Source organism: Bidens hawaiensis, unplaced genomic scaffold (genome assembly GCF_021521415.1).
Source record: "Bidens hawaiensis isolate Kalapana, Puna unplaced genomic scaffold, B.hawaiensis_p1.1 tig00021504_1, whole genome shotgun sequence".
Taxonomy (NCBI): Eukaryota; Viridiplantae; Streptophyta; class Magnoliopsida; order Asterales; family Asteraceae; genus Bidens; species Bidens hawaiensis.
In genome coordinates this window covers 87,814-115,097 of record NW_027493340.1, presented here as the reverse complement: position 1 = coordinate 115,097, position 27,284 = coordinate 87,814, and the positions used below count along the sequence as shown (strand labels likewise).

At 35.3% G+C, this 27,284-nt stretch overlaps 3 protein-coding genes and 1 pseudogene across 4 annotated transcripts; 2 read left to right on the top strand and 2 right to left on the bottom strand.

Moving 5' to 3' along the window:
• Positions 1 to 1,500: 1,500 nt before the first annotated feature.
• On the top strand, positions 1,501 to 5,391 carry LOC143563645 (cell division control protein 6 homolog B-like). Its single transcript, XM_077051143.1, has 16 exons — positions 1,501 to 1,868; positions 1,952 to 2,084; positions 2,314 to 2,534; positions 2,839 to 2,913; positions 2,994 to 3,103; positions 3,234 to 3,340; positions 3,423 to 3,482; positions 3,600 to 3,673; positions 3,795 to 3,845; positions 3,949 to 3,998; positions 4,114 to 4,180; positions 4,280 to 4,369; positions 4,644 to 4,706; positions 4,797 to 4,892; positions 4,983 to 5,072; positions 5,163 to 5,391. Exons 1-16 carry the CDS (start codon positions 1,698 to 1,700, stop codon positions 5,193 to 5,195), a joined length of 1,491 nt encoding a protein of 496 aa, XP_076907258.1. The 5' UTR covers positions 1,501 to 1,697; the 3' UTR covers positions 5,196 to 5,391.
• A 5,632-nt stretch (positions 5,392 to 11,023) lies between these two features.
• On the top strand, positions 11,024 to 16,142 carry LOC143563661 (anthranilate synthase alpha subunit 2, chloroplastic-like). 2 transcript variants are annotated; one of them, XM_077051155.1, is made up of 11 exons: positions 11,024 to 11,208; positions 11,350 to 11,537; positions 11,831 to 12,020; positions 12,238 to 12,389; positions 12,486 to 12,601; positions 12,702 to 12,948; positions 13,058 to 13,114; positions 13,801 to 13,953; positions 14,022 to 14,102; positions 15,355 to 15,441; positions 15,513 to 16,142. In XM_077051155.1, exons 1-11 carry the CDS (start codon positions 11,034 to 11,036, stop codon positions 15,834 to 15,836), a joined length of 1,770 nt encoding a protein of 589 aa, XP_076907270.1. In that variant the 5' UTR covers positions 11,024 to 11,033; the 3' UTR covers positions 15,837 to 16,142. The 2 variants fall into 2 exon arrangements, with proteins under 2 accessions (XP_076907270.1, XP_076907271.1); XM_077051156.1 differs by having other exon boundaries at positions 11,353 to 11,537; positions 15,513 to 16,141.
• Positions 16,143 to 17,013: 871 nt separating this feature from the next.
• LOC143563644 (zinc finger CCCH domain-containing protein 25-like) lies at positions 17,014 to 20,160 on the bottom strand. Its single transcript, XM_077051142.1, has 4 exons — positions 19,964 to 20,160; positions 18,722 to 18,831; positions 17,586 to 17,773; positions 17,014 to 17,495 (listed from the first exon to the last, which is right to left on the bottom strand). Exons 1-4 carry the CDS (start codon positions 20,134 to 20,136, stop codon positions 17,103 to 17,105), a joined length of 864 nt encoding a protein of 287 aa, XP_076907257.1. The 5' UTR covers positions 20,137 to 20,160; the 3' UTR covers positions 17,014 to 17,102.
• A 1,076-nt stretch (positions 20,161 to 21,236) lies between these two features.
• Positions 21,237 to 25,171, bottom strand: LOC143563643 (cis-prenyltransferase 4, chloroplastic-like; annotated as a pseudogene).
• Positions 25,172 to 27,284: the final 2,113 nt, after the last annotated feature.

Here is a 27,284-nt window from a genome sequence, read left to right as displayed (position 1 = left end):
AGAACACTCACAACTAATGTAATGTCGTAATGTCTACCATCACTTCCAATTTTCACTTTATTTTCTTGTCACTCACAAACTAAACACACTAACTCCATTAGTTTTATTACTGATGTGACATTTTTTTTAATAATGTAGCATGCTTGTCTGTATTAAGTGTAAAATTCTGTCGTTAGAAAAAATCACCTCAACAGTAAAACTAACGGAGTTTGTGGTTAGTTTGTGAGTGTTAGAATAAAAATAAGATGAAAGTTGGGAGTGATGGTAAACATTTCATTACTTGAAGTTTTCTCGATCAACTACTGAAAGTTGGAAGTATTTAAACGACAACCGACATAACCGGTTAGTCGATTTAATAATTTTCAAACTAACGCGGGATGATTTTGGTTAAAGATCATCCCAAACTTGTCATGACCGAACCGACCCATTTATTTAACTGACAATATGCTTGGGTAACTTCCAAACATATTGTCATATTATACCATTTTGATGTTTTTGGTTTAATGTTTGCTATTGAATTAACTTGAACATCATTGTTGGATTATATAATGCCTTTTTTTTGTTTTTTTTAATATTTGATATTAATATTACGAATTATATATATCTTTGGGTCATTTCATGTGTTTTTTATTGTAATATTTGGTATCAAACTTTTAGGCTCAATTACATTGTTTTGGTTACGGTCAACCGACTCGCTACAACCTTTAATAACAATTAACCAAAACCGTCATGATGGATCAATTATAGTTATGGTTATCCATTAACTGACATCTCGATTATAGTTATGAATTTGATAAAAAAACCGACCCATGTACACCCTAGTTGAAATGGGGTGAACCCACCATTTTCTGCTCTCCTAGTCGCTGCCATGTTAATGGAAAGGCGGTGTTTGTGGTGGCCCCCCTTCTATTGGCGCCATATTAATTTGGACGGCATGGTTTAACATGCCTTTGGCAAATTAGGATGGTGGTTGGCGCCCTTAGCGTCAAATTATAACAAACCTTATAACCAATTGAATTTTCTGATATGATTAGTTGTGGGTGATGGCAGGCGCTTGGGATATTTATGGACTTAGGTTAAAAACCTGATCCAAGGAGGTTTTCCTACAATAGTGGGGTTCATTCTTGATGGTGTTCATGGGTGAGTAATGTTTGAAGCGTCAAAATCAATATAAACGGTTGACATTTCGTATCAATAAGGCCCACTCATGTATTGAGTACGATTTTATACTTTTATACGATGTTTAAAAAAAGTGTTTTGTTTTATGGTTAGAGTTGCAAGTTTATAAAAAAAGTAGTACATACGTGTACGAACAAAACAAATAAATGTCAAACAAATCGCATTTTAGTAAAAAAAAAATTATAAAATTCAGCTTTAACTCCATAAATAAAGTCCCTCCGCTAGTTTTACAATATATGTCACGGGCTAACTCTTCAAAGGTCTGATTGCTTGTTTATGCTTGAACGTTTAGGTTTGTTGGCTACACCTAGGGCTCTATATTCGGTGTTTTATTTATTTCGTTTCTTTGTTTCCCGCAATGAACATGGCGGGAAATTTTCACTTGCCAAAAGAATACATCACTTCCCGCGAAACTGACTCAAAGCAAACCCTATATTTCAGCCATTGCCTCCATTTTCACATTCAGTCATCAATCAATTACTTCCAATTTACACCAATTGCCGACAGATCTACACAATATGCCGTCAATCGCCGTTAACACTCCTTCTCCTCACAAGCGGAGGTTAAGATCCAATTCAGCTTCCATCGATAATCCGGTTGTTAATACTCCGTCCAAATCGTGTTCTCCGGTGAAGAGTAAATCAGCTCGTCGACGAGTTAATGACAGTCCGAGTACAAATCGAGCAAATGTGAGTTCTCGAATATTCGTTTAATTATTCAATTGATTTCATTACTCATTAGCTAATTGTTACAGTCAATTTCGATTCTACAGGTTGAAACCGGTGGTGTTGATGCTAGTTTAACGAAAGTGAATAATAATAATGATGATGATGATGATAATAATAAGCTTCCGGTGAAGAAGCTACTGGACAGTCTCCTGGATAAACCGATCTGGAATCCAACAGGTTAATTTGAAATTGAATTATACAATTCATTTTAATTACACAATTAACGTGTTAATTGTTAGAATCAAGTAATGCAATTATATTTACAAGTAGTGTAGTTATGTACTTGCATTGTAGTGTAATTACACTATGTTGTATATATAATTACACTACTTGGTTCTTACAATTAGTGTGTTAATTTAATATTATATTTGATCTAGACTCTTATTATTTAATTTATTTTGTGTAGAATTAGGGCAAATAAGTGCGGTGAAAGAGGTGTTGCATGTATCGACAGTGCAGTCAATGGTTGTGTGCCGTGAGGAAGAACAGAAACGGATAGTGGAGTTTTGCAGGCAATGTATTGTGGAGGAGAAGGCTGGGAGTTTGTATATCTGTGGATGTCCTGGGACCGGTAAATCACTTTCGATGGAGAATGTGAAGGGGTGTTTGGATGTTTGGGCTAAAGAGGTAATTAGTTTTGAAGTATTCAATTGTGGATAGTGAATCCATTATATTATGCATTTCTACTTGCTTTAGATTGCTGGTTAGTTTATGTTCTTAGATGTATTGAATTATGGATATGGTGCATATTACATTAGGGAGTTACTGGTTGGCATTTATGATAAAATGTTTGTTTATGCATTGATAATAAGGTCATGGTGTAGCATTATTAACATATATGCTCAGTGGTCTACTATTGTTTTTTGTTTAGTGTTCTACTATTCTGTGTATTACAGTCAGTTAACTAATAAACCATGGTTATTGTTTTTAGACTGGCGGTCTATTACCGGATATTTTGACTATAAATTGTACTTCACTCTCAAGCACATCAGAAATTTTCAACAAGGTGAAACTTTTTTTATGATATTGATATTAACAGACTCATATGAAAGCAACATTATGCTTAAAATTTCATTCATTTTGCAGATACTTGAAAAAAGTCAACCAAGTAAGAAAGTCAACTGTCGTTCTACACCCTTAAAACAATTTCAGCAACTGTATTCCCAAAAGCAGCAGTCACCTGACACTAAAATGATGTAAGATCTATCACTCAGTATGCACATTTAGGCTTTAGATATTAACTTTTGTTACAAACTTGATCAATGATCAGATTGAATAATTAGATGTTTTGCGTCTGATATATATTAATATATGTGCTGTAAGCAGGTTGGTTATAGCTGATGAGCTGGATTACTTGATTACTAAAGACCGAGTGGTGCTTCATGATCTATTTATGCTAACAACATTGCCATTTTCGAAAGTTATATTAATTGGTATGCTTGTCTGACCGTCTTTGAACTCAATACGTTTTGTTTTTGTTTTATTTTCAAATTCTCATACTAACTTCTTTTACAGGTATAGCTAATGCAATTGACTTGGCAGACCGTTTTCTCCCAAAACTACAGTCTCTAAATTGTGAGTATCTTCTTTATCTTTGTTACACTTTCAATACACATTCTGCTTCTGATTTCTTTTTTATTGTAAGTTATATACATCTCAATATTAATGTATGGTTTCCTTCTTTAATGCCAGGTAAGCCAACTGTTGTGTCCTTTCGATCCTACTCTATGGATCAAATCATCATGATTCTCAAACAACGGTTGACGGTAAGCATTACCTGTCTTTCTTTTCAGCTACTTAATTATACAATATTACAATTCTTTGGATTATAATTTATCCATTTTCTTCTAAAAAGAAGAGTTAATTATGGGTGTTTTGTTCCATCAGGCACTTCCTTACGTTGTTTTCCAGCCACAAGCACTGGAACTGTGTGCACGAGTGAGTACACCACAATGTTATCTACTGATTTAATTCATGTCTTTTGAGTATTAAAAAGTTAAGTTGTTATTAATTCTAAGATGTACCGCTTGAATATATGCAGAAAGTAGCTGCAGCATCTGGAGATATGAGGAAAGCTCTTGGTATCTGCAGGTTGGCATGTTTTTTAATTATTTTCAATTGTTTATAGTCTACAAATTCTTTTAAATTTTTCAAGGCATAAGTTAATCTTGATTTATAAATATTTTATTTATTTTTTTGTTTTCAGGGGTGCAATCGAGATGCTTGAAACTGAGCTTAGAGAAGCTACCTGCACTTCAACTTTGACATCCATGGTAAATTTTTTACATCAAATAGCTTATTAAATAATATCCAAATTTGAGTTTTGTTTAAATAATTATCTAACTGTCTCTATTTACTTTGTTTTGTTGTAGGTGAGGGTTGATCATATGGCTATTGCTTTATCAAAGGCTTACAAATCACCAATAGTTGACACTATACAATCTCTTCCACAACATCAACAGGTACCGTTTTCCCATCATTGTGAACGGGCCGATTTGGGTAGTGTTTTATCTCAAAATGGCTTAAATCAATGTTAACTGGCCAAATTGATCCAAATTTTTCTTCAATGATTTAGAATACCATTTGTTTTAATATTGCATTGTAAACATAACCAAACCGTTCATTATTTATGAAGAATGGTCAAAACTCAAAAGTCAAATAGGGCTAGCCGTTTAACTGTCAACTTGATATTCTATGAAGTAAAAACTAATCTGCTAGTGTCTCTTTTTGGTGTAGATTGTATTATGTTCTGCTGTGAAGCATTTTCGTAAAGGAAAGAAGGATACGACTATTGGAGAGGTATAAATTATAAATATATCTATCATTTGAAATTACAGTTTATGATTCTATAAATATCCATTTTTTTAATCAAAGTTTGTTACTTTACAGTTGAACAAGTTTTATATTGATGTCTGCAAATCAACATTGATACCACCGGTTGGTATAATGGAACTTTCATGCATGTGTAGAGTGCTTGGTGATCAGGTAACTAACTACCACAACACCTATCAATATAAAAGATTCAAAAGAATTGTTCTTTGCAGCAAATATTTATAAACTGTTGTCATTTTGTAGGGAATTTTAAAACTTGGTCAATCTAGAGATGATAAACTAAGGAGAGTGACATTACAGATAGATGAAGCAGACATCATTTTTGCATTGCAGGTACCAAAAACAACTTTTAACTTCCTTAATTCTTATTGCTATTATGCCGTTTGTGCCATGTATAATAATCACTTGATCTTTCTTTTTCAGGGCATTCGTTTCTTTAGGAACTGTCTTCAGTAAATTCCAATCGTCCACACCTGTAATATTTTTCAAGCTAATTGTAAAGGTTAGGATTCGGTGTGTTTTCAACCATCTTACATTTTATATAACTGCAATTTAAATGCTTATAATATTCTTTCTTATTACAGATTATTGCCATCGTGCAGACGTGCACTTGATCATAAAGGTTTCAAATTGAGCTTGTCAATGGTGCATGGAATAGCATGGAATAGAACAGCAGATCAAAACTCGGAATATCAGTATTGACTATTGATTATTATATTATGCCCCATTTGTAGGCTTGTTTGGATAGATTCGGTGAGCATGCCCTTCACTGTAAGGAATTGCCGGGATTCAAGTATCGTCATGACTGGGTTAGAGATGTGTTATGGGATGTGCTTAGACGTGCCGGGATCTCAGCCAAGAAAGAGGCACCTGTTAACTTTTTGACTGATCCGCGTGAGGGAAGATCTACCCTGCGTCCTGCGGATGTTCTTGTGTTTGGCTGGGCAGGGGGTAAGCATGCGTATGTTGACCTCACTGGGGTGTCCCCGTTGGTGGGGCTGAGAGACAGTGACTTCGTACCGGGACAGGCGGTTTTGAGAGCGAAGTCTAGGAAGGTTGCTAAGCATGTTGGGTTATGAAGGCCTTTGGGCCGGTTTTATTAGGAGGCCCAGTTTTGGTTCTTAATTATGTTTAACCCTAATATTGTTTATTATATATATCCCATCATGTAATTGTAATCTTTGTTCTGAGCTAATAAGAAAACCTAGTTGCAGCCCGTGGACGTAGGTCCCCTCGCGGGGACCGAACCACGTTAAATTCTTGTGTCGTTTATATTTTCGTTTATGCGTGTTTATCGTTGTGCATGTGTGTGCTGTTTCGCTTCCGCGAACCGCTTTGTACCTAACAAGTGGTATCAGAGCCTTGGCTCGTTGAACACACAGGTTGTTGCACTGGTTACGATTTCACATATTAGTTTTGGATTCCGTACGATTTCTGTTTTGTCGAAATAGAGTTTCGGTTTTGGTTTTGGCTGTCGTGTTCGAATCTGAGAAAGTCGTGGGTATCCCTTGATTTCGACTGTGATTTTCTGGTTCGTGAAATAAAGGTTGCAGGTGTGACTGTTGCGAGGTGGCCGGCTCATCAGTTTTCCGGCGATTCGGCGAAGGAGGAGCAACCGGAGTTGACCAGGTTATGTTAGCCGGATAATGCTTTAAGGTCGCTGAACAGAATCGTGTTAACGATCGCCGGTGACGGAGGCTGTTGGGCAGTTTGCCGAATGCCGAGCCACCGTGGTTCGACGGCAAGTGTGTTAACCAGATATGTGTAACAGAAGTTGCAAGTGCAGGTATCAATATTTTAAACCCTAGGTGGGCCATAGATTATTTTGTTCTTTTGCTGGACCATGTTTGAAAAACAAAAAGGAGCTAGTGGAGTTTTTTTTTTTTTGAAACTAGGCCTTTCTTGTTTCACTGTTTGTGCCAAAAAGAACATCAGGACATACAACTTTTAGTTTGTGTTCTTTTTATGGTTTTTGGGTTTTGGTAGTATTTCAAGTTTGGGTTTTGGCATTATTGTCAACCATTATTATTTTAACCCGGTTTTGTGAAGACCATTTAGGTTCGGGTTCAGATTTGTTTGCAAGAGATTAGTCTGAGTCATCTGTTGAACAATCGTCAAGTTTAGGCCCGTGCCCTTGTTGTGTCTGTTCACTGTTTTCGATTTGTTCTCGTTTGTTATTGTTATAACTGAAGACGAGGTGGTTATGATCGGAATGTTGACGGTTATGGATTTTGGTTGATTGGTTTGTCATGTGAACTTGGATATAGTACTGGTGATGGATAAACTTGGAGAAAATGGAACCAGCGGGTGTGCTGGTGACGGCATAAGTGAAAAAAAAAATGAGGTTAGTGGCAAGTCATGTGAACTATTGCTCGTTGGGATGATCTTTCGGTTAGGGTTTGCGTTAACTGGTCGTGTGTACGGTCATAGAACCCTTGGTACCGCTTGCTTTCCATGAAATTTCTACTGCTGTTTTAATTGTTTGCGTGTTAGCTGGTCTAGAATTGTGATTGTTACTTCTTGTTCGTTTGGAACTGCGAAGTTATTTTATGTTTGATAGTGATCAGTGGTACAACATTTGAGAGGATCGGGATCTTGTGTTGGGTAAAGTTATTTGCCAGGGAAATATGATTGGGTTCATCTCATGGAGTGTTGGTGTGGCATGGGTTGGGATAACAGAAACAGTGGGAGCTGGGCATAGTCGACTTGATAGGTTGCGTAGAGGTGAGACATTTTAAGAGTCGATGTCGAAAGGTTTGGAATTCTGCTTTTGAGAATGTATCTGGGGTTGATGCATTGGGACTCAGTGAAGGCGGTGACGACTCTTGGGTTCAAGATTATGGTATGCTTTATTTGTTACTCACTTCAATGAAGCATTGTTGAATCTTTTAATTAAAGACTTTTGGAAGATACGAGTTTTTTTTGTATCGTCGGAAGAAGTGAACCAACTTCCGAGTTATAAGGTCTTGGCTCGCTGAATCGGGTAGAGCTAAGGGGTTTCAGTTTGCAGACATGAAGCCTGGAGCCACAGTGATGTTAGTTTGAGCGTATTCGGAGGAGGTCTGAACATGTTCGGGGTTTTGGTAACAGTGGGAGCATGCAGGTGTGTTCTAGGTTTGTTTCCAAAGGGACGTTGGGTTCGGAGGACCAGGAATCCGAATGTGAAAATCTCTCCTGGTATAGTCTGCTGATTTGGAGAGTGTTTATCCTCTGGAAGTCTTTGAAGCCGGTTGTGTGAGTAAGTGAGGGTCGGTTAAGATTGAGGATGAGTCATTGGCGAGTTTTGTCATGGCTGGGTCTGGGATGACTGGATTGGAGTTCTCGGGAGCTTCAATAGGCCTTTCAGGTAACTGATGAGAAGGGCGGATGCAACCAGGGTGTGGATTGGTAGAAATCTTAGTTTGTTCCTAGAGAACTGGAGGCTTGGAGAACTTCTTTTGTTGAAGTTTTAGCTTGTTCTTGGAACTGGAGGCTTGGTAGATTTCTATTACTGAAGATTACTAGAGTTACTGGATGAGTGAGATTGTTATATTTACTTGGATGGCAGGCTGGAATTTATCGCAAGGCCTTCAAGTGGGAGATTGTTGGGTTATGAAGGCCTTTGGGCCGGTTTTATTAGGAGGCCCAGTTTTGGTTCTTAATTATGTTTAACCCTAATATTGTTTATTATATATATCCCATCATGTAATTGTAATCTTTGTTCTGAGCTAATAAGAAAACCTAGTTGCAGCCCGTGGACGTAGGTCCCCTCGCGGGGACCGAACCACGTTAAATTCTTGTGTCGTTTATATTTTCGTTTATGCGTGTTTATCGTTGTGCATGTGTGTGCTGTTTCGCTTCCGCGCGACGCTTTGTTCCTAACAAAGCATGAGACATCGTGTTTGGAAAATCAACATGTGTTCATTCCATTTGCCTTCGACACTTTTGGATCCCTAGCTCCCGAGGCGGTTCGCTTCTTGGAGCGGGTGCAGAAGGTGGTCCACAGTGACTCGCAGAGCCCGAGGAACCAAGGATTTATATTTAGTAGAATAGGCTTTGCAATTCAAAAGGGGATAGCGGCGCAGCTTGTTGCTCGCTTACCCATTATTCAGATGTAGTTCGGTTTGTGTTATATATAAAAGGATTTACGGGAAAAAAAATTGAAATAGTTCTGTGTAGACCATCAAACCCAACCTGATTAGCATACAACTCTACAAAATGTTTCTTTGTAAAATAGAAAACATATTCTGGATTAGTATAAATAATTATTTTGTTGTTTATTATGGAATGTTATATCCCATATTGTGTTAATAGTTAGTTTTGTATGTGAGTCACTACTAAGTTTTGATTCTGTTGTGGACTAAAACAAAACCTATAACAAGATCCAATTACTTGTTTTTCGGCATAGTGGAAATATTCTTGGCTGAATATAACCCTAAACTACCAAAACGAATAGGGAGAGAGGCTAGTCTCCACTGAAAATTCCCAAAAAACGGACCCCCATATACCACAATATCTCTCAATCGCCGCTCGGAGCCCTTTGTCAACAACATAGACAACATCTTTAACAAACATAGGTTGGCATGTTTGAAGTCCGAATGCCCCCATACAGTAGCGAAACAAGAGAAGCTCACATTGAGAGCCACGTAGGGAGTAAGACATCTCATTAGGTCCACTACTCTTGAAGCTTTGGTAAATCCAAAAATATATTGTGTATTTGATAAAAACGCAACGTCTAAAAACCATTCATTTTCATTTTATCAAGCAACAAATATGCAAGTTAGTGAAGTGAGACAACAAAGCACAACTTTATATACATGCATACACACACACATATATATATATACTAGCTGCGTGCCCGCGCAATGCGGCAGAGTATACACGCAAACATGACATCGGATGCGTGACCGGTGTTACTGGTGTGTATGTGCGAGACTTCACAATAGTACGCGTGTAAACCGAAGATAATATGTTCGTATTGTGGCATTGGAATCTTAACCGGTGTTAGTAAGCACGTCACACAACGGTTGTACGCACGCAATCAGGTGTCGGTGCGCACGTAATGCTACATTGAACTCGTCTTGACCCGCAACCCATACCGCTTGACACTGTTCTAACCCGAAATTTGCTATGACTTGACCCCTCTCAACCCAAACACGTCCCGACCCAAACCAAATTAACCTTTTAGACCCATGACCCGAACAACTGAACCTGCCCGATTCATTTGACTGTTTTTAATGGTAATCACGTAACATGTTATGTTTTCAAAATGAAAAAGTATAGCAATATCATACTCAAATTAAAGAGAATAAAATACTCGTTTTTATGGTATAATGCTTTTAAAAAATATTAGAGTGTGAAAAAGTTATAAACGTTTTAATATCGTCGGGGGTAGTTGGTTTAAAATAAGGGGTATATATGTAACTATTATATAAATTAACAAAATGTGATTAAAATGAAAGGACCATACTTGTAATTATTTTTGAATAGATTAAAAATTAACCATAACATGATTTATTTTGCTAGAAGACAAAGTTGTCAAAATACAAAATTGAACTTAAGATGTCTTAAACTTATGCATTATAGATTGTACTAAAAGCAATAAGTTTTGTACCTCTTAAAAATTAAGATGTTCCTCACTCATGCTTTATATATAGTATATATATATATATATAGGTGCGGTTACCGTGCGCTAATGCCTTAACGTACGGTAGGTACGCGAGAGGCTCAAAGGCAAAACCTAAAACGCTCACAAAAACTTAAACGCTAAAAAACGGTATTTGTGAAAAAAAGTGAAAAATTGATCGATTGACCATCCAAAACTGTTTTTTTCGGTGAACCAATGATTGATTGGATATGTATTGACGATTCTGAGATGTTTGGATGTGATTTCATGGATCAATACGTGAAAAAATGGACCCGCGTACCTATTGTACGTTAAAACATTATTGTATTGGATCATTTACCTATATATATATATATATATAAATAGTTATCTTTTACCATATAATAAAATTATAGATGAATGTAATATTTACTTTTTGAGACATGAACAAAGTTGTAAATTTTACACCTTAAAACAAAAAAAATCTCGTTATGTAGGTGAATAATTGTATATAAACTAACCATGTGTAATAATAATGTTCTCTCTAAAATAATACTCCATACTTTGACTAAAAATACGACCCAAAAATCCCGATAACTCATAACAGTCCAGCAGTTACGTTTTTTCGTCAGCAAATTCGTCAGAGCTTCCTTCATCAGTGCAGTTGTCCACAAACAAAACTCATGTCATATCATATTATCATTCAATCAATGGAAACCCTAGCCATCTCTCACCGTCCTCTTCCGCCGTCTCGCCGCCGTTCCTCCCTCCGCTCCGGCACCTCCTTCTTTCCTCCTTCCACCGTTCACTTCAATACCTCCGCCGTCGCCGCGGCGCCGCGTTTCGTCACTCTCAGATGCTCTCTTCAATCTCCAACCGCTTCAGGTTATTTTATACTTTTAATTAATTATTAATATTATATAATATTACTGTATTCGCATTAGTAATTATGTTTTGTTAGCTTTTAATTAGTTTAATTGTATTAGGACTGATGGATGATTGTTGTTGTTATTGTTATTGTTTTAGCAGTCGATCACTCGGTGAAGTTCAAGGAAGCTGCTAAGCATGGGAACTTGATTCCGTTATACCGGTCGATATTTTCCGATCATTTGACGCCGGTTTTGGCGTACAGGTGTCTCGTAAAAGAAGATGATCGTGATGCGCCGAGTTTTTTGTTCGAGTCGGTTGAGCCTGGCCTAAAGGCTTCCAATGTTGTAAGCACTGATTGTTATTGCCATTTGATTATTTGATAGTTTAGAAATGTGAGCATATTATTAGCAAATTTGTTCTCCGGATGGCAATTTAAGCCAAATTAGAGAAGTTAGAAGCAATAAAACATATTAGCTTTGTATTTGATGCATATAGATCTTAAGTTTTTCATGAAATTGGATAACGAGACGAGGCTTAGTACAGGGATATATACCTTTGATTAGTAAAGTTTCAGTGATCTTTCAGTTTTTGTTGATGCTGATTTATACTTGTTTAACTGGCGGATTTACTATGTTAGGGGCGGTACAGTGTGATTGGAGCTCAACCTACGATGGAAATTGTGGCAAAGGAGAATATGGTTGCAGTTATGGATCACCATGAAGGGCGGAAGACAGAGGAGTTTGTGGAGGATCCCATGACGGTTCCTAGGAGGATAATGGAGCAATGGAAGCCTCAAAGAATTGATGAGCTCCCTGATGCGTTTTGTGGTATGATTATGACAGTTTATTCTTTAATTCTTTGCCCTCTTCTGATATGAGTTTATAATTACGATAGTCACTTAGCTTTCATTAGGGCTTAGTTATGTTACAGACTTGATGGAATTGAAATCAGATATTAGTCTATATCTTTACAGTTTTGCTTGTTAACTAGACATTAGTTTGCACGTACACTATAATTTCCATTTCTCATAATTCATAATAACAGGTGGCTGGGTTGGTTATTTCTCGTATGACACGGTGCGGTATGTAGAGAAGAAAAAGCTTCCATTTTCAAAAGCACCGGAGGATGACAGGAACCTTCCAGATGTTCATCTTGGTCTTTATGATGACGTGATTGTGTTTGATCATGTCGAGAAGGTTTGACCTTTTTGTTCTCAACATGTCAACTTCCTTCATATCCTTAATTCTGTAATTTTTTAATTTTCTAAGTTATGTGGTTATTTGCTATCCCAGAAAGCATATGTGATACATTGGGTGCGAATGGATCAATATTCCTCTGTTGATGAAGCTTTTAAAGACGGAACAGAACGCTTGGAGACATTAGTGTCACGAGTTCATGATATCGTTCCGTGAGTACTTTATTTTAGTTAGTTAGTCACAATGTCAAACGCATAGATTCTGTTTATATTTCATTGGTAGTTCTGACTTCTGATATGACTTCCAGTACAGACCAAAACTTTCTCCAGGGTCAATTAAACTATATACTAGTTTATTTGGACCTTCTTTGAAAAAGTCAAGCATGACAAGTGAAGCATACAAGGAAGCAGTGTTGCAGGCTAAAGAACATATTTTAGCTGGGGATATATTTCAAATTGTCTTAAGTCAACGTTTTGAACGCCGTACATTTGCAGATCCGTTTGAAGTTTACCGGGCCTTGAGAATAGTCAACCCGAGTCCATACATGACTTACTTACAGGTTCTCTGTTCTTTTGATACTTCAAATTGGTATTTTATTGTTACTCACTTCAGGGGAAAAGTGGACGTAACGGTTATTTAGTTATGTATTTGTGTTTTCATGCATACAGGCTAGAGGGTCTATACTTGTTGCTTCAAGTCCTGAAATTCTTACCCGTGTGAAAAAGGTAATAAGCCATAATAACCTAACTAGAATCTAGTCATTAGGCTTGTGAACGAACCGGACGAACACGAACGGAGCATGCTCATGATCATTTAATTTCAACTGAACAAAAGATCAAACACTAGCAATTAAACAAATGGGGTTTTCTTGTTTGTGTTCATTCGTTAAGAAACTGATCATGTTTGTGTTTCTGTATGTTTGCTTGTTAATAGTATAAGTGAGCGATTCAGGAACGCAAAAGGACGATTATAAGTAAGCATAGATGAATGAGCATAACTGAGCTAAAATTAGTTAAAAGTAATGTGAAGAACAATGTGTCGGGCCTAAAAACTTATTAAAACTATACTAAGTTGTAATGAGCCATAATATTTAAATGAATATATTAATGAACGTAAACGAACGAAAACAAAAGTAAAATAATGAACGTACACGAACGAACATAAGCGAAGGTTCACGAACTTAAACAAACGAACATTATTGAATGAACGAGACATGTGTTCATGTTCATTTATTTAACTAAATGAACAAGTTTACAGGCCTGCTAGTTATTTATAAGTAAGTGGGGGTGAAATTGTCACCTCTATTTAGTTATTGATTCCAAAAAGAAGTCACATTAAATTAAATAAATGTTTTTTAAAGCTATATTAGTGTTGTTTTGTATGATTCATCTTTATATGCTCTTGTTGACAGAGAAAAGTTACAAATAGACCCCTTGCGGGGACTATAAGGAGAGGAAAAACACCTAAAGAAGACTATATGCTGGAAAAACAACTGCTTCATGATGAAAAACAATGTGCAGAGCATATCATGCTGGTTGATTTAGGGAGGAATGACGTTGGAAAGGTGGTTTTAATGTTAACATAAATTTTTATATTTCAATTATTTACTACTAAACAAGGATATTCCTGCAGGTTTCAAAACCTGGTTCTGTTAACGTCGAGAAACTGATGAATGTTGAACGGTATTCTCACGTCATGCATATTAGCTCCACGGTAAATTATTATTCTTACACGCATATTGCATAGTTGGTTAAGTCACAACTGGTTTATGTTTAATCTAGAAAGTGGTAATTCAGAAAACACAGGTCAAAGGTTTATTTATTTATTTGCAAAAATCATTTAAAATCAGAAACTAAAGGCAACAAGCGAACTTATTTCAGTCGTAACTCAGAAAACACAGGTCAAAGGTTTATTTATTTATTTGCAAAAATCATTTAAAATCAGAAACTAAAGGCAACAAGCGAACTTATTTCAGTCGTAATTCAGAAAACACAGGTCAAAGGTTTATTTATTTATTTGCAAAAATCATTTAAAATCAGAAACTAAAGGCAACAAGCGAACTTATTTCAGTCGTACTTAGGCTTGTAAACTAATCACACGAACACAAAAGGAGCATGTTTGTGTTTGTTCGTTTAACTTTAACCGAAAAATCGATCGAGCATGAACAATTCAAAGAATGTGGTTTTCTTGTTCCTGTTCATCCGCTAAGATAAAGAACATCTTTGGGCTCGTTTGTTAGTAGTATGTATGAGTGGTTCACGAACGAACATAGCTGTACATTGATCAACGAACATGACTGAGCTAAAACCAATTAAAAGTAAATCTGAACAACAATGTGTTGGGCCTAAAAATTTATTAAAACTAGAAAAATTTGTAATGGGCCTAAAATTATTAAAACTAGAAAAAACTGTAATGGGCCTAAAAATTTATTAAAATTTGAAAAATGTGTAATGGGCCTAAAAAATTAAATGAATATATTAACAAGCATAAACCCGCGAACTTAATCAAGCTTAAACTAACAAACATAAATGAACGTAAACGAACGAATAAACAGATTTATATGAACGAACATAATCGAACATTCGCGAGCATAAATGAACGAACAAAATGTGTGTTCATGCTTGTTCGTTTAACTAAATGAACAATCTTTTTTTTGTTCATTTTCGTTTGTTTATTATATAAGCAAACATGGACGAACTTCCGCCGAACGGTTTACATACTGTTCCTGGACATTCGGTTTGTTTATAACCCGTTGTGGGTAAACAAACGGGACACACCCCTTAGAAGGTTAAATATAGGAAGGATTATAGCATCTCTACCCCATGTCCCCATATGACTATTTTACTCTTTCTAAATTGTTATAATATTCCAAATTAAATGTAACTTAAAGTTAACTAGCTTACTACTTTTTAGATTTCTTTATTGCTATGATGCTGTCGGTCAATCCATTCGGTCTCTTTTGTAGGTTACGGGAGAGCTGCTTGATGAATTAAGTACATGGGACGCCCTACGTGCCGCTTTACCTGTTGGAACAGTTAGTGGGGCCCCCAAGGTTTCTAAAAAGTCGTTCTTCATTTCTTAATTCGCATGTGTTACGTGTTACTCAAAACTTGTATGCAACAGGTGAAAGCCATGGAACTGATTGATAAGCTGGAAGTGACTAGACGTGGACCCTACAGTGGTGGGTTTGGTGGAATCTCCTTCACTGGTGACATGGACATCGCATTGGCCTTAAGAACAATCGTGTTTCCAACAGCAGCAAGCTATGACACAATGTACAAGTATGACGATGCAAACAAGCGACGCGATTGGGTGGCGCACCTTCAAGCCGGGGCAGGTATAGTTGCTGATAGTGATCCTTCTGATGAACACAGGGAGTGTGAGAATAAAGCTGCTGCACTTGCACGCGCTATTGATCTTGCCGAGTCATCGTTTGTTGACAAATGAGATCGCGTCAACTGCCCTTGATTAACGAGCACACGGAAATAATTGGTTTCGGTGGTCGGTTATGTCTCTGGGTAGATAAGTTTTCTTTTTTGTCACTTGGTTTTTACTTAGTAGTGCAAAGGATTTTCAAGGTCTTTGTGACTATTGATTATTGGAGAGTGAATAATCTTTATGAAAATGGACATTTAGATGCCACGACACGCGTGAACTATTGTGCCTATTTGGCATTGAATGTTGTGAGTTTTTAGTTGTATATGTATCAAATTGTCCAAATTTAAGCTTAGAATTTGTGGCATGGCTAATTGATCTCAGTTAAAACTTGGCTTGTGAGAAAATGAAGAGAATAGCAGTTTTTTGGTGTGCTGTATTTACAGTCAACGTAACAACTTATTTTCTTAAAACGCTAAAATATTTTTACTACGCACTAACAATAGTACATACGCGAGTATATATGCAATATGGTGTGGTGTATATGTATGTAAATGTAGAATTGTGACTCTCAATAGTCTCAGTTACGTAACCCTAAACGAGTACTACGCTTAGTACATAACTATATAACATAAGTGTGGAGTTATTGTATTTTGATTCAGCCAAAAATAACATGTTTAAAATCTAACTATAAAAAGGTTACATGTTTAATATTATGAGATATGCGCTTCCTAAAGCAACTGGTTTAATGATCTTCACTTATCGTACATCAATTATGAAACACTACATTGTTTTAAGTTTGCCTAGGGATGTCATAATGGACACCTGTTTAGACACGATAAGACTTGTTTAGCAAAAAAGTACGCTACGCAATTTTATACCTTTAAACATAATTGAAATTAAGAGGCTAAAGTACATCATTGGTACATAAAACGTATATTGTCGTACTCATACTGCCAAAATCAAGTGTTAAACGAGTCGTTTTCATGTTTGATACTTGTATTAATTGAGCACCCGATTGAATTAAATATTTAATCTACCCATTATAAAATTCTTGATCATGAAGTTTATACTAATCCGCATAACCTCTCACTTGACTCGCTTTCTTTGTAGTTAAATCTTTTGTTTAACCCATAAGTACACAACTGGGTCAAATTTGCCCTTCTAAGATACCATAATACATGATCAAAAGTTCAAAACAACATATTCGCATCAACTGACTAAAAATGTGAAACTTTCACAGCTTGTGTTCACTTAGGAGAATAATTCAGTATCAAAGCCAAACTTGGTGTGAATCGATGGACCCAGTTAACAAACACGACAACTAAAACACGCGGTTCATCCTCTGTGTGATCTTACGCGGCGGTCCTCATCCTTCCTACTGTGGTCACGGCTCGTTCGTCTGTCAGATTCTCGATACTCTCTCCGATAAGACTCTGAGTCATACTTTGACCTCGTTTCATCCCTTCTATTATCATCTGCAGATTCATACCTTGATGTTCTATTCCCATAATAATCATCATCTTTTTTGTCCGGTTTCGATCTGCTGCTTCTGGTATCTTCGTCTCTTGATTTTGTTTCTTTCTGTTTGTTGTACCTGTCCCTGTCCTTGTCGCGCATCCCCCGCTGCGATGGGCCTGAGCCTGGGCCTCTTGTTGGGCCTTCATACTTGTCATTCTCCCATCTTGCATTTTTAGCATCTTGAGCACCCCAACCAGTGTTTGCAGCCCTCTGAATTCAAAGTATATGTGTTAAATAAACTATATTACCTGTTCATTATCTTGAACTTTTAAATATTATTATGATTTAAAATAATCTTACTTGCTCGTTATGAGAGAATTTGCATCCAGCGCCACGTGTACACTCGCCTCTCTGAAAAGCACGACACACTCCTCGTGCCTCTCTTTTCTGCTGCTCGGCTTCTTCGTCCTCTTCTTCTTTCTTTTTGTATTTAGCGACATGATCCACTCTTATTGTACGCCCAAGAACTTGGGCACCATTCAGATTATCTGAAAGAAAAATAAATGTTAAAAGTATTAATATTATTATAAATACAAATATTTTTTAAATAGACAAACCATGATGTCAGTAAAGCTTAATTTTATTATATCGTGAGACAGAAATTTAGACTAATTATGTAGCTTGTGTGTGTCAAATCAGTACATGCAAATATTTATGACGAGATAAAAGTAGTATACGGTATACTATTTCATGAAGTTGAAAACTATTTTATTATTTATATTTGTAGCTAGTTGATCATAGAAGGGACTGAGACTAAAAAAAGTAGGTTGTAAAAGAGTTTAACATATTTGCTTACTTAAATGGTTATGAAAAAAACATCATAAAAAAATAATAATGTAGATGTTAGGAGGAAATGAACTACATTTTGTAGTTTAACAAAGAATAACATAAAAGAATAAGAAACGCAAAATATGAGAAATGATATATGTCAAAAGATATTATGATGCAAATGGACAATAAATAAGAGCACGAGGTTTAATATATTACTGGAAAATTTGAGAGTAAAGAAAGATCTACAGGAGTATTGACCATTTTAAAACAGTTTTGATTGATAAATTCATCTCCTCTCAACCAAACCTAAATATTATGAAATGCGGGGTTGCAATCTGTCCTATAGAAAAATGTTGATGCCACATAGTTTTCTTTTATTATACAGAGTTAAAAATAACATAAAGATGAGATTATTATTGACTTACAATTAAACTCCAACCAGTCAAACAACTAAACTTAAAAAAATCTTTGAAATGGTATTAGCTCAAATGAGCCAAAAGTTGTCCACAGTTCATTTTATATAAACCAAAGTTCCAAATCATATTATTCTAAAATATATACTATTGACATTGTTAAGACTCATGAACTCAACCACTCATCTAGTCACCAACTATGAAAATTTATATAAATAATAAATCCAAACTCAGATAGATGAAGACACTAACCGACAGCAAGAATTGTACTTCTCTGGTCCTCATACGCAACAAAAGCAAACCCTTTCGATTTTCCTGTGCCTTTATCTCTAACTAGATTCACATCAACAATCTCTCCATACCTACATGTTAGAAACTAAGTTAACTGTATGATAACAAAAATGATATACTTCAATAATGTAACTCAATGCTAGTAAAACTGTAATATAACTCATTACATACAAAGACAAATTGTATAAAGCTCATCACATTTTCATGCACTTTGCCCAAAAAATTAACAGTCCATTTTGAAACCTCAAAAGGTTACAAGTTTACAGTCCAGTTAATTAACAAGCAAAATGGTGTACTTTGATAATAGCAGATGAAATCCCTAATACAAAACAATCTAATGGACAACAAGAAAAAATATCTTTAACCTAACAGGAAGTTAAAACGAGAGTTACTATTTTGCATGAACATGTATAGCAAGCAACATATAGATAAGCAATCAATGAAAGCACACCTTACCCCTATCCTATGAGATAGATAGGCTGCTCATAGCGAGAACACCGACTTGAAAAGCACAAAGAACTAAGATGAGGCAACTAAAAAACACATGCAAACGGCACTCAACAACACACACATAAAGCATAACACTTAAGTCCGTGCATAATGGGGCATTATAAGGGCGGATAAAGCCCCTACATCATCCCCCGGGGGCATTATGGGGCGTTACAGGGGCATGAGAACTTTTATCCATTGCACATGTTTTTTGCAAAAAAAAAGTGATGATAACGTGGCGCAAAATGTCTCTTAAGACGGATTAACCAATACACATGGCCTAACATCACAAAAACAACTGTCAATAGCAGGAGCAGCAAAAGATAAATACAAAAGCTATGCAGTCAATATCAGTGGGATATCAGTTATCCGTCCTCATGTGAAATATCGATACCAATAATATCACATCAACCGATATATCACCGATTTTCCTGATATCAGTGTTTTTAAGTCTTAACCACTTACACATATAACAAAAAAACCGAAGAATTTTCCATACCCAAAACCCCCCTACGCACTCCCGTACACGTAGAACTAAGCAAGTAGCATGCCTAATTCCTAATCCCTAATTAATGTCTATATGTTGTTATTATCCTAGAAATCCCTAGCCTTTTATCACTAGACACTAGCCTAATCCCTAATGGAACAAACATTTAGAAACAAAATAATAATAATAATAATAATAATAATAATAATAATAAAAAGAGAAGTTACTGAGCAAAGACAGCAAGAAGATCTCCTTCAGTGAGATCAAAAGGAATGCCACCAACATAGACATAGGCTGAGTCTTTGTACTTGGCGTGCCATGAAGCATCCTCTGATATACCTAAAGATGCTTCCTTTGAGTTTATGTTCTGAATACGCTTCACTAACGTCAGTGGATTCATTATTTCTTCTTCAAACTAAACCCTAACCCTAATCCTCTGTTTTGGGGAAAAACTAGGCAAAAAGCTGCAACCACGTCGTCAGTGACGGCGGTGAAGAGCGGCGTTTGGAGGACTTTGAGAGCGAAGAAGAGATGGCTGATTTTGGGAATAACTCTTTCTAAACTTATTATTATTATTATTATTGTGAAAAGATCCGATACAGTATATTAAGTAGGCAAATTCATTTTTTTTACGAGTCGATCCATGAAACCACATTCAAACATCTCGGAATCATTAATACATATCCAATCAATCATTTGTTCATCGAAAAAACAGTTTTGGATGGTTAATCGATCAATTTTTCACACTTTTCACGAAGACCGTTTTTTGAGCGTTTGCTGAGCTTGTAAGTTTTGTGGGCGTTTTCTGAGCTTTTTAGGTTTTTGCCTTTGAGCGTCTCGCGTACCTACCGTACGTTAAGACATTAGCGTATAGTAACTGCACCCTATTATTATTATAACATTTTTATTTTTGAGATTGAAAAATATCTTGTTATGGAGAGAGTTGCGGGTTTCGTTCTTATAGTTTGATTAATTTTGCCATTTCGAATTGAAATTTTATTTTTATTTATTTATGTTTTTAGATTTTTGTTTTCGTTGTGATTATCTTCCATCTAGTTAAACATAATTTGGACTGAAGTAATGGATTCCAACAAATCATAAAAACGAAAATTGTAACAAAAATGAAACTCTGTAGATGAAAATAAAAAAAATTTAAACTTTTGAATTAAAATAATAAATTTAAAGGACATTCAACAAGAAGCATTAAAACAATGTGAATTTTATGATCGCGTTTACTAAAAAAAAATATTTTGCTTCTATAGTTTAACTCACATCTTTTAAAACTACTTTTTAAATTTATGCCAAAATCTGACTAAGATCTTTAACCATTTGGGAAGAACACATTTGTCACACACCTTGATACCTTTAGGCTAGCATTTGGTTTTTGATATTATGTTATTATGAGATATCTGGAACACATGGAAAACCTGAGATTTTATTTCCAGTGTTTGTTAGTAACAAGAAGCAGATACTAGCTCGATAATATCATACTGTGGTAGCTCGTTTGCATATGATACAACAAATAAACTAGTAGAAAGATGTTAAATTATCAAAATAAACACAATCTATATGAACTTTTAAATGTTGAATAAGAACACTACATATGGTATCCGATAACTAACAACACAATATACTAGTACAACTTATTAGGCTATATCAGAAGTGCTAGCATAAAGAAAACCAACATTATTCGATTTGAGAACACATCCACTTTATTTTAGATTATCTAGCTAACACAAATGTCATTTTGTTCCTTGAAATGCAAGTAAAGCCTCAATAAGATCATTCTCTTCAAAATCAGGAAAGTATTTCTTGGTGAAATAAAGCCTGCTGTATGCCATCTGCCACAACATAAAATTACTAATCCTAATTTCTCCGCTAGTACGTATGACTAGATCCGGACAAGGAATTTCAGTACATTTCGAATAGAGTTGTTGTGCGAAAATCAATCAATCAATCAATCAATCATACCCAGTAAAATCCCACCGACAGCAGAGCTATAGGTAGGGTCTGGGGAGGGTGGGATGTAGGCACACCGTACCTCTATCCAAAGGAATAAAGAGGTGGCTTCCAGAGAGACCCTCGGCTCTAAGAACATGTGTATGAAGCAAAAAAAGGAAATCAAAGTTTAATAGTTATATAAAAAACTACTACTAATTATAATAATATTAATAAAAAGGTCACAGTTTAACCGCAATATAAAAGCTAATAATAATAATAATAATAAAATATGTAAGGGAAATACCATTATGGAATGTGACCTAAATAAGTTAAGTCTAAGCCCTCAGGTATTCAATTCTCTCTAAAAATCCTAAACTTTAATTCTACTTCTCCACGAATTCCTATCCTCAACCATGTCCTCGGAGAGGTTTAAGTCTATCAAATCATGCCTAATCCTCTCATCCCAAGTCAATTTCGGTCGTCCTCTACCCCTCCTCCCCTCTATAGTAATGTTTTCTACGGATCTAACAGGATTCGTCGTCTGTCTTCTCTTTACATGTCCAAACCATCTCAATCTCCACTCTCTTATCTTGTGCGAAAATGTAGTCATCAATTTGGTTTGGTAGAATAGCACCATCCTTCACTTGTATAACAAGGCTCTTGCAAGCTTTAAGAATGTCATGTTTACCACTATAGTTGATGGCAAAAATGATGTGAGTTCCTGAATGGGCACGCGATCTCTCCTCGAGTTCTGCGCATACTTCTTGTAGTGACTCCTAGAGCTTTCCCTTGTCCCCCATCACGCTTACTCGACAACCACGACTAAGTTGCATGCAAAGTAAATACATATAAAACAAGGAGTGATATATATATATAAATATATATATATATATAAGTTCAGTAAGATCGAAGTTTAATTTTTCTATATGGGTGTCTCTGCTGTTTTAGAAAAAAATAAAAATACTGGCTTTACGCAGAGGATACCAAAATTATTACGATTTAGGGTTTTTATCATGAGTGGCAATGAGATTTAGATCCATTTCTTCAATTTGTGTATTCGTAATGTTACCGGGGCAAAACTTTACAACAGTCATTCATTGATTTACAAATTTTTAATGTGGTGTTATACATATTACCATCAACGGTTACACTGTATTCTCGGGTTTAAAATACAAGGAAAATAAATGATAAGATTGGATAATGTAAGAAAAGGAAAGAAATTATATACTTAAAAGAATTCTCGAGTTAAAATAAAATAAAAGAAAAAAATGTTAATTACATTCTTGAGTTAGATCGGAAGGAAAAGATAGGGAAAAAAATTAACTTTACAATTATGTCTTCATAACAACATGAAAAATAGAATTGAGATATGATAAATTAGTAATACTGTAATGAGCTATAAACTTTTCATTCACAATTATGTCATATTTGACTGGAAAGTTTTAGAGGTAAAATGCCCAATTTTTATTTCCATTCTCTTTATATTCTTTAAAAAAAACTCAATAATGATAAAAGAACATTTTTCTTATCTTTTCTTTCCAAACATTTAAATAAAAAATTAAAAAATACAGTGTTAAAGTTTTAATCAAGTCATGGTTCATTTTAAGTTGTCAATTACCTAAAAAAAAAAAATTACCTACTGATATCTTAAAAACCCACTTAGTTGTTCGAATTCCTCCCTATTATCTTAATAAAAGTTTCTTTGCACGCCAAAAACGCCATCTATACCAAAGGGTTATTGGTTTGGTGGTATCAAATGTTGAAAAAAGACGTCTCTGTCTAAATAGTAAAGGTTCAAGCCTTATATGTTGATAAAAGGTATATATATATTAAGAGCTGAATTAAAGTATGTCTAAGTTAGCCACCCTAAAAAGAATTCACCATCTATGATTAATTAGCCTATCAACTGTTCCTAGTAACTAGTAAATATATGGTAGGGTGGGCGGTTCTATATTCTAGTATAGTCTCGTTTGTCATTCTGATTACAAGTATATCCACTTCTATAAACAATAACAAAACTACTTTTTATTTAGTTGTTTATAATTATAATTCTAAGTAAAATAGTCTTATGCAAAACATAAGTTTTTCTTCAGCATTTCACAACATATTGGCTTAATTCTTTTTTCAACTTTGAACCTTTTAAGAATTAAGATCGATACCTACAGAATTCATCCCCGTCTATCCTCAATGATTCTTCCAACACGTTCATTAGAAAATCAACTTCCTCCTGCACAATAATAAAACTACATACTTGATATTTATATCAAACTAGCTAGACATGTTATTTAGTGGGTGTTTGGATGAGCTTTTATTTTTTGCTTTTTGGAGGGGTAAAATGTCCAAAATGTCCCTCCAAAAGCACCTAAAAGCTTCAGGGAGTGTTTGAGATTGCTTTTTAAAAATGTTTTTTGTTTTTTGGAGATGAAAAATGTTCAAAATGCTCATCCAAAAGCACCTAAAAGCACCAATTTGATGCTTTTAGGTGCTTCTGGATAGGCATTTTGGACATTTTGCCTCTCTAAAAAGATAAACATTTTTAAGAAGCAATCCCAAACACCCCCTCAATTAGCTTTTAGGTGCTTTTGGAAGGGTATTTTGGACATTTTACCCATCCGAAAAGCAAAAAATAAAAGCTCATCCAAACACCCCCTTAATTTCATATATACATCAAATATATTTGCAGTAGTTTTGGTGATAAGTTATCATGTTCTTTCTTATGGAAATTGGAAAATATTCTTAGATTCACACTACTAAACAAATGAGCATGAATGATAGATTAAGGATTGATTCAATGGAATCTAAAAGAAAAAAAAGTAATTTTTAATTTTTTCAGGCTTAATTACCAACGAAATCCACAAAATATATAAAATCATTTTTGTTGGATAAATTATCGACGGTAAAAAGGTTATGTACGTATTTTAAATCCGTTGGTAATTCATTGATGGAAAATACTTTTTTTTTTTACAATTTCAAAAGTTAGTTGGAAAATCCATCACTGAAAAGGTCCGTAGGCATGCAGTTAGTCGCAAACCAGATAACCAACCGTCATATACTACATTCATCGGTAAAGACCTTTACAGACAGATTCAGGCGTCAGAATCTTTATTTTGTAGTCTTGAATGAAACATTCCAATCAAACAAAAGAAATGAAATAGAAACAAATACGAGGTATTAAAAGTAAAAGAAGTCCAGTTACTTACCGTTGGCCTACGCCAATTTTCAGTAGAAAACAGAAAAAGTGTCACAACTTTAATTTGAAGTTTTGAACATAGCCGAAGAAGGGACAATGCCACCATTCTACCCGCACTATGACCAAACATTTTGGGCAAACCTTTTTTCACTGCCCACCTTCGATTACCGTCTAATATCAATGCGACGTGTTTTGGCATTAGGTCTACCTTGAGCCCTGCAAGTAATTCCTCCGGTGTGCGATCTTCGTTGGACAAATCAGAAGATTCACTTGCACTTGTCACACAAGTTTTCTTGGAGTTCATCGTATATACCCAACACAATTTATTTTATTTTTATTTTTTATGATTTTATGGTTGGAAGATGCACACAAATTTGGGGTGTTATATACTGCTAGGAAAAAAAATGGGTTACAACAATCGTCCCTAGACTTTTAATTAATCGACTTTTTTTTTTTTACTATAAAACCAAGTTGTTTCTTAATGTGCATTCAATGTAATAGACTCTTTTAACTTTTTAGTTTCTTTTCGATCCAAACTTACACCATGAGTAGTCATAAAGGCTCACTTCTGGGCGTTATGTGTCACGTGACACTCAGTCAGAGTTATGACTTTTTACAAAAAACAAGTGTAGTCATAAAGCCTCCATAACTTTGTTTATTTGTTTTTCTTTTAATTCTTAAAGGTAAAAGTAACGGCTCTTTTATGATTTTGGTGCAATTATCGGGCGTTTTGTTTATAACTTGAAAAAAAAAACCCATAACTTGAAGGGGGCGATGTTTCCTAAAGTTATGGGTCATAAAGTCGCCCCATAACTCTCCACTACAAATGATCTTACTATCTAGTTACTAGTTAGAAAACCCAATTTTTGAGAAAACCTATTTCCTTATCATTTAATGACTTTTTGGTAATGAAAGAGTAGCGAGTATTAATTTATTAGGGTAAATGTTAGAATGAGAAATTATTTTGAAAACCAATATATATAGTTTTTGTTATTCTCTCAATAATTTGTTAAACAGTAAAAACCTCTTTACATGTTAAATTTAGAAAAAAAAATTGAATTTTTTATTTAAAATAGCTTGGAATCGATACATTGTGTTGTTTTGATTTCATATTTTGCTTTTGTTCTCCCTCACGTCGCCGCCACTATGCCACATGACCATCACCGCCACACCGTCGCCACCGTCCCCCTTAACCACCACTGTCACCATTGTCATTTTTTATTTTGTAAATTTTTTTATGTTGAGATATAAATATTTTTGTCATTTGTATTGCATTCTTTGCGGGTTTTTTTGCTAATAAACAACACAAAGTAATAATTCATTTCATTTTTATAAATATCCAAACAATACAAAATGATCTATTTCATTTCATCATTTATTAATTACATTCTACCCTCGTAAGAAAAGACAAAAAGTATATTTATTTTTGAAAATATCTTAACCTTTTGAAACTTTTATAAGAAAAGACAAAATATTTATTTTTATTGTATTCCCCTTTATATTTTCTATATTTTCAGATACATCTTAAGGGTGTATTTGGTAAGAGATAATGGAACGAGGGTAGAATGGAATTAATAAATGATGAAATGAAATAGATCATTTTGTATTGTTTGGATATTTATGATAATGAAATGAATTATTACTTTATGTTGTTTGTTAGCAAGAAAAACCCGCAAAGAATGCAATACAAATGACAAAAATATCTATATCTCAACATAAAAAAAATTACAAAATAAAAAATGGCAATGGTGACAATGGTGGTGGTTAAGGGGGACGGTGGCGACGGTGTGGCGGTGATGGTCATGTGGCATAGTGGCGGCAACGATAGTGATGGTCAGCTGGTAGTGGTGGCAATGGGAGTCATGTGGTGGTGGTGGCGGCGACTGTGGGAGTCAGATAGTGATGGCGATAGCGATGGTGGTAGTGAAGTGGTGGTGGTGTTGGCGGCATTTGTAGTGGTGGTAGTCAAGTGGTGGGTGGCGGTGGCGGTGGCGACAGTGGTAGTTAGGTGGTGGTAACGGTAGTAAGGTGGTAGTGGGTGTGGTGCAAGTGGTCAGGCGGCAGCGGTGGTGGTGGCAACGACAAAAGTCAGGCGGTGGTTGTTGTCAGGTAGTATTGTCTATTAAGTAGAGTGAAAAAAGAAAAGGGGGGCGGGGGGTGGGAGGAAATTGTTTTGATGGAATGAGATTTCTTATCTAATGGTTGATTCAGTTAGCCAAGCAAACACCTCTTCATTCATTCCCTCACAATGTTCATTCTATACGACTATACTCACTCTCAATTCTTCATATCAAACGTTATCTTAGTTTTTTTTAAATATAATCTTTTCTGTAACGTTTCACCTAAGAATTGTTTTAATAGAAGCTTAATTCCATTTGACAAAATAGCAAAACATGGCCTTTATGTTTTCATGGTTT

Coding starts and splice junctions, on each gene's coding strand:
- LOC143563645 (XM_077051143.1), top strand. CDS start 1,698: ATGCCGTCAATCGCCGTTAACACTCCTTCTCCTCACAAGCGGAGGTTA. Junction 3,846..3,948: donor CACTGGAACTGTGTGCACGA/GTGAGTACACCA, acceptor GAATATATGCAG/AAAGTAGCTGCAGCATCTGG. Junction 3,999..4,113: donor AAAGCTCTTGGTATCTGCAG/GTTGGCATGTTT, acceptor TTTTGTTTTCAG/GGGTGCAATCGAGATGCTTG.
- LOC143563644 (XM_077051142.1), bottom strand. CDS start 20,136: ATGAATCCACTGACGTTAGTGAAGCGTATTCAGAACATAAACTCAAAG. Junction 17,774..18,721: donor AAGTACAATTCTTGCTGTCG/GTTAGTGTCTTC, acceptor TTTTTCTTTCAG/ATAATCTGAATGGTGCCCAA. Junction 17,496..17,585: donor AATTCTCTCATAACGAGCAA/GTAAGATTATTT, acceptor CTTTGAATTCAG/AGGGCTGCAAACACTGGTTG.
- LOC143563661 (XM_077051155.1), top strand. CDS start 11,034: ATGGAAACCCTAGCCATCTCTCACCGTCCTCTTCCGCCGTCTCGCCGC. Junction 11,538..11,830: donor GCCTAAAGGCTTCCAATGTT/GTAAGCACTGAT, acceptor TTACTATGTTAG/GGGCGGTACAGTGTGATTGG. Junction 12,021..12,237: donor GCTCCCTGATGCGTTTTGTG/GTATGATTATGA, acceptor TCATAATAACAG/GTGGCTGGGTTGGTTATTTC.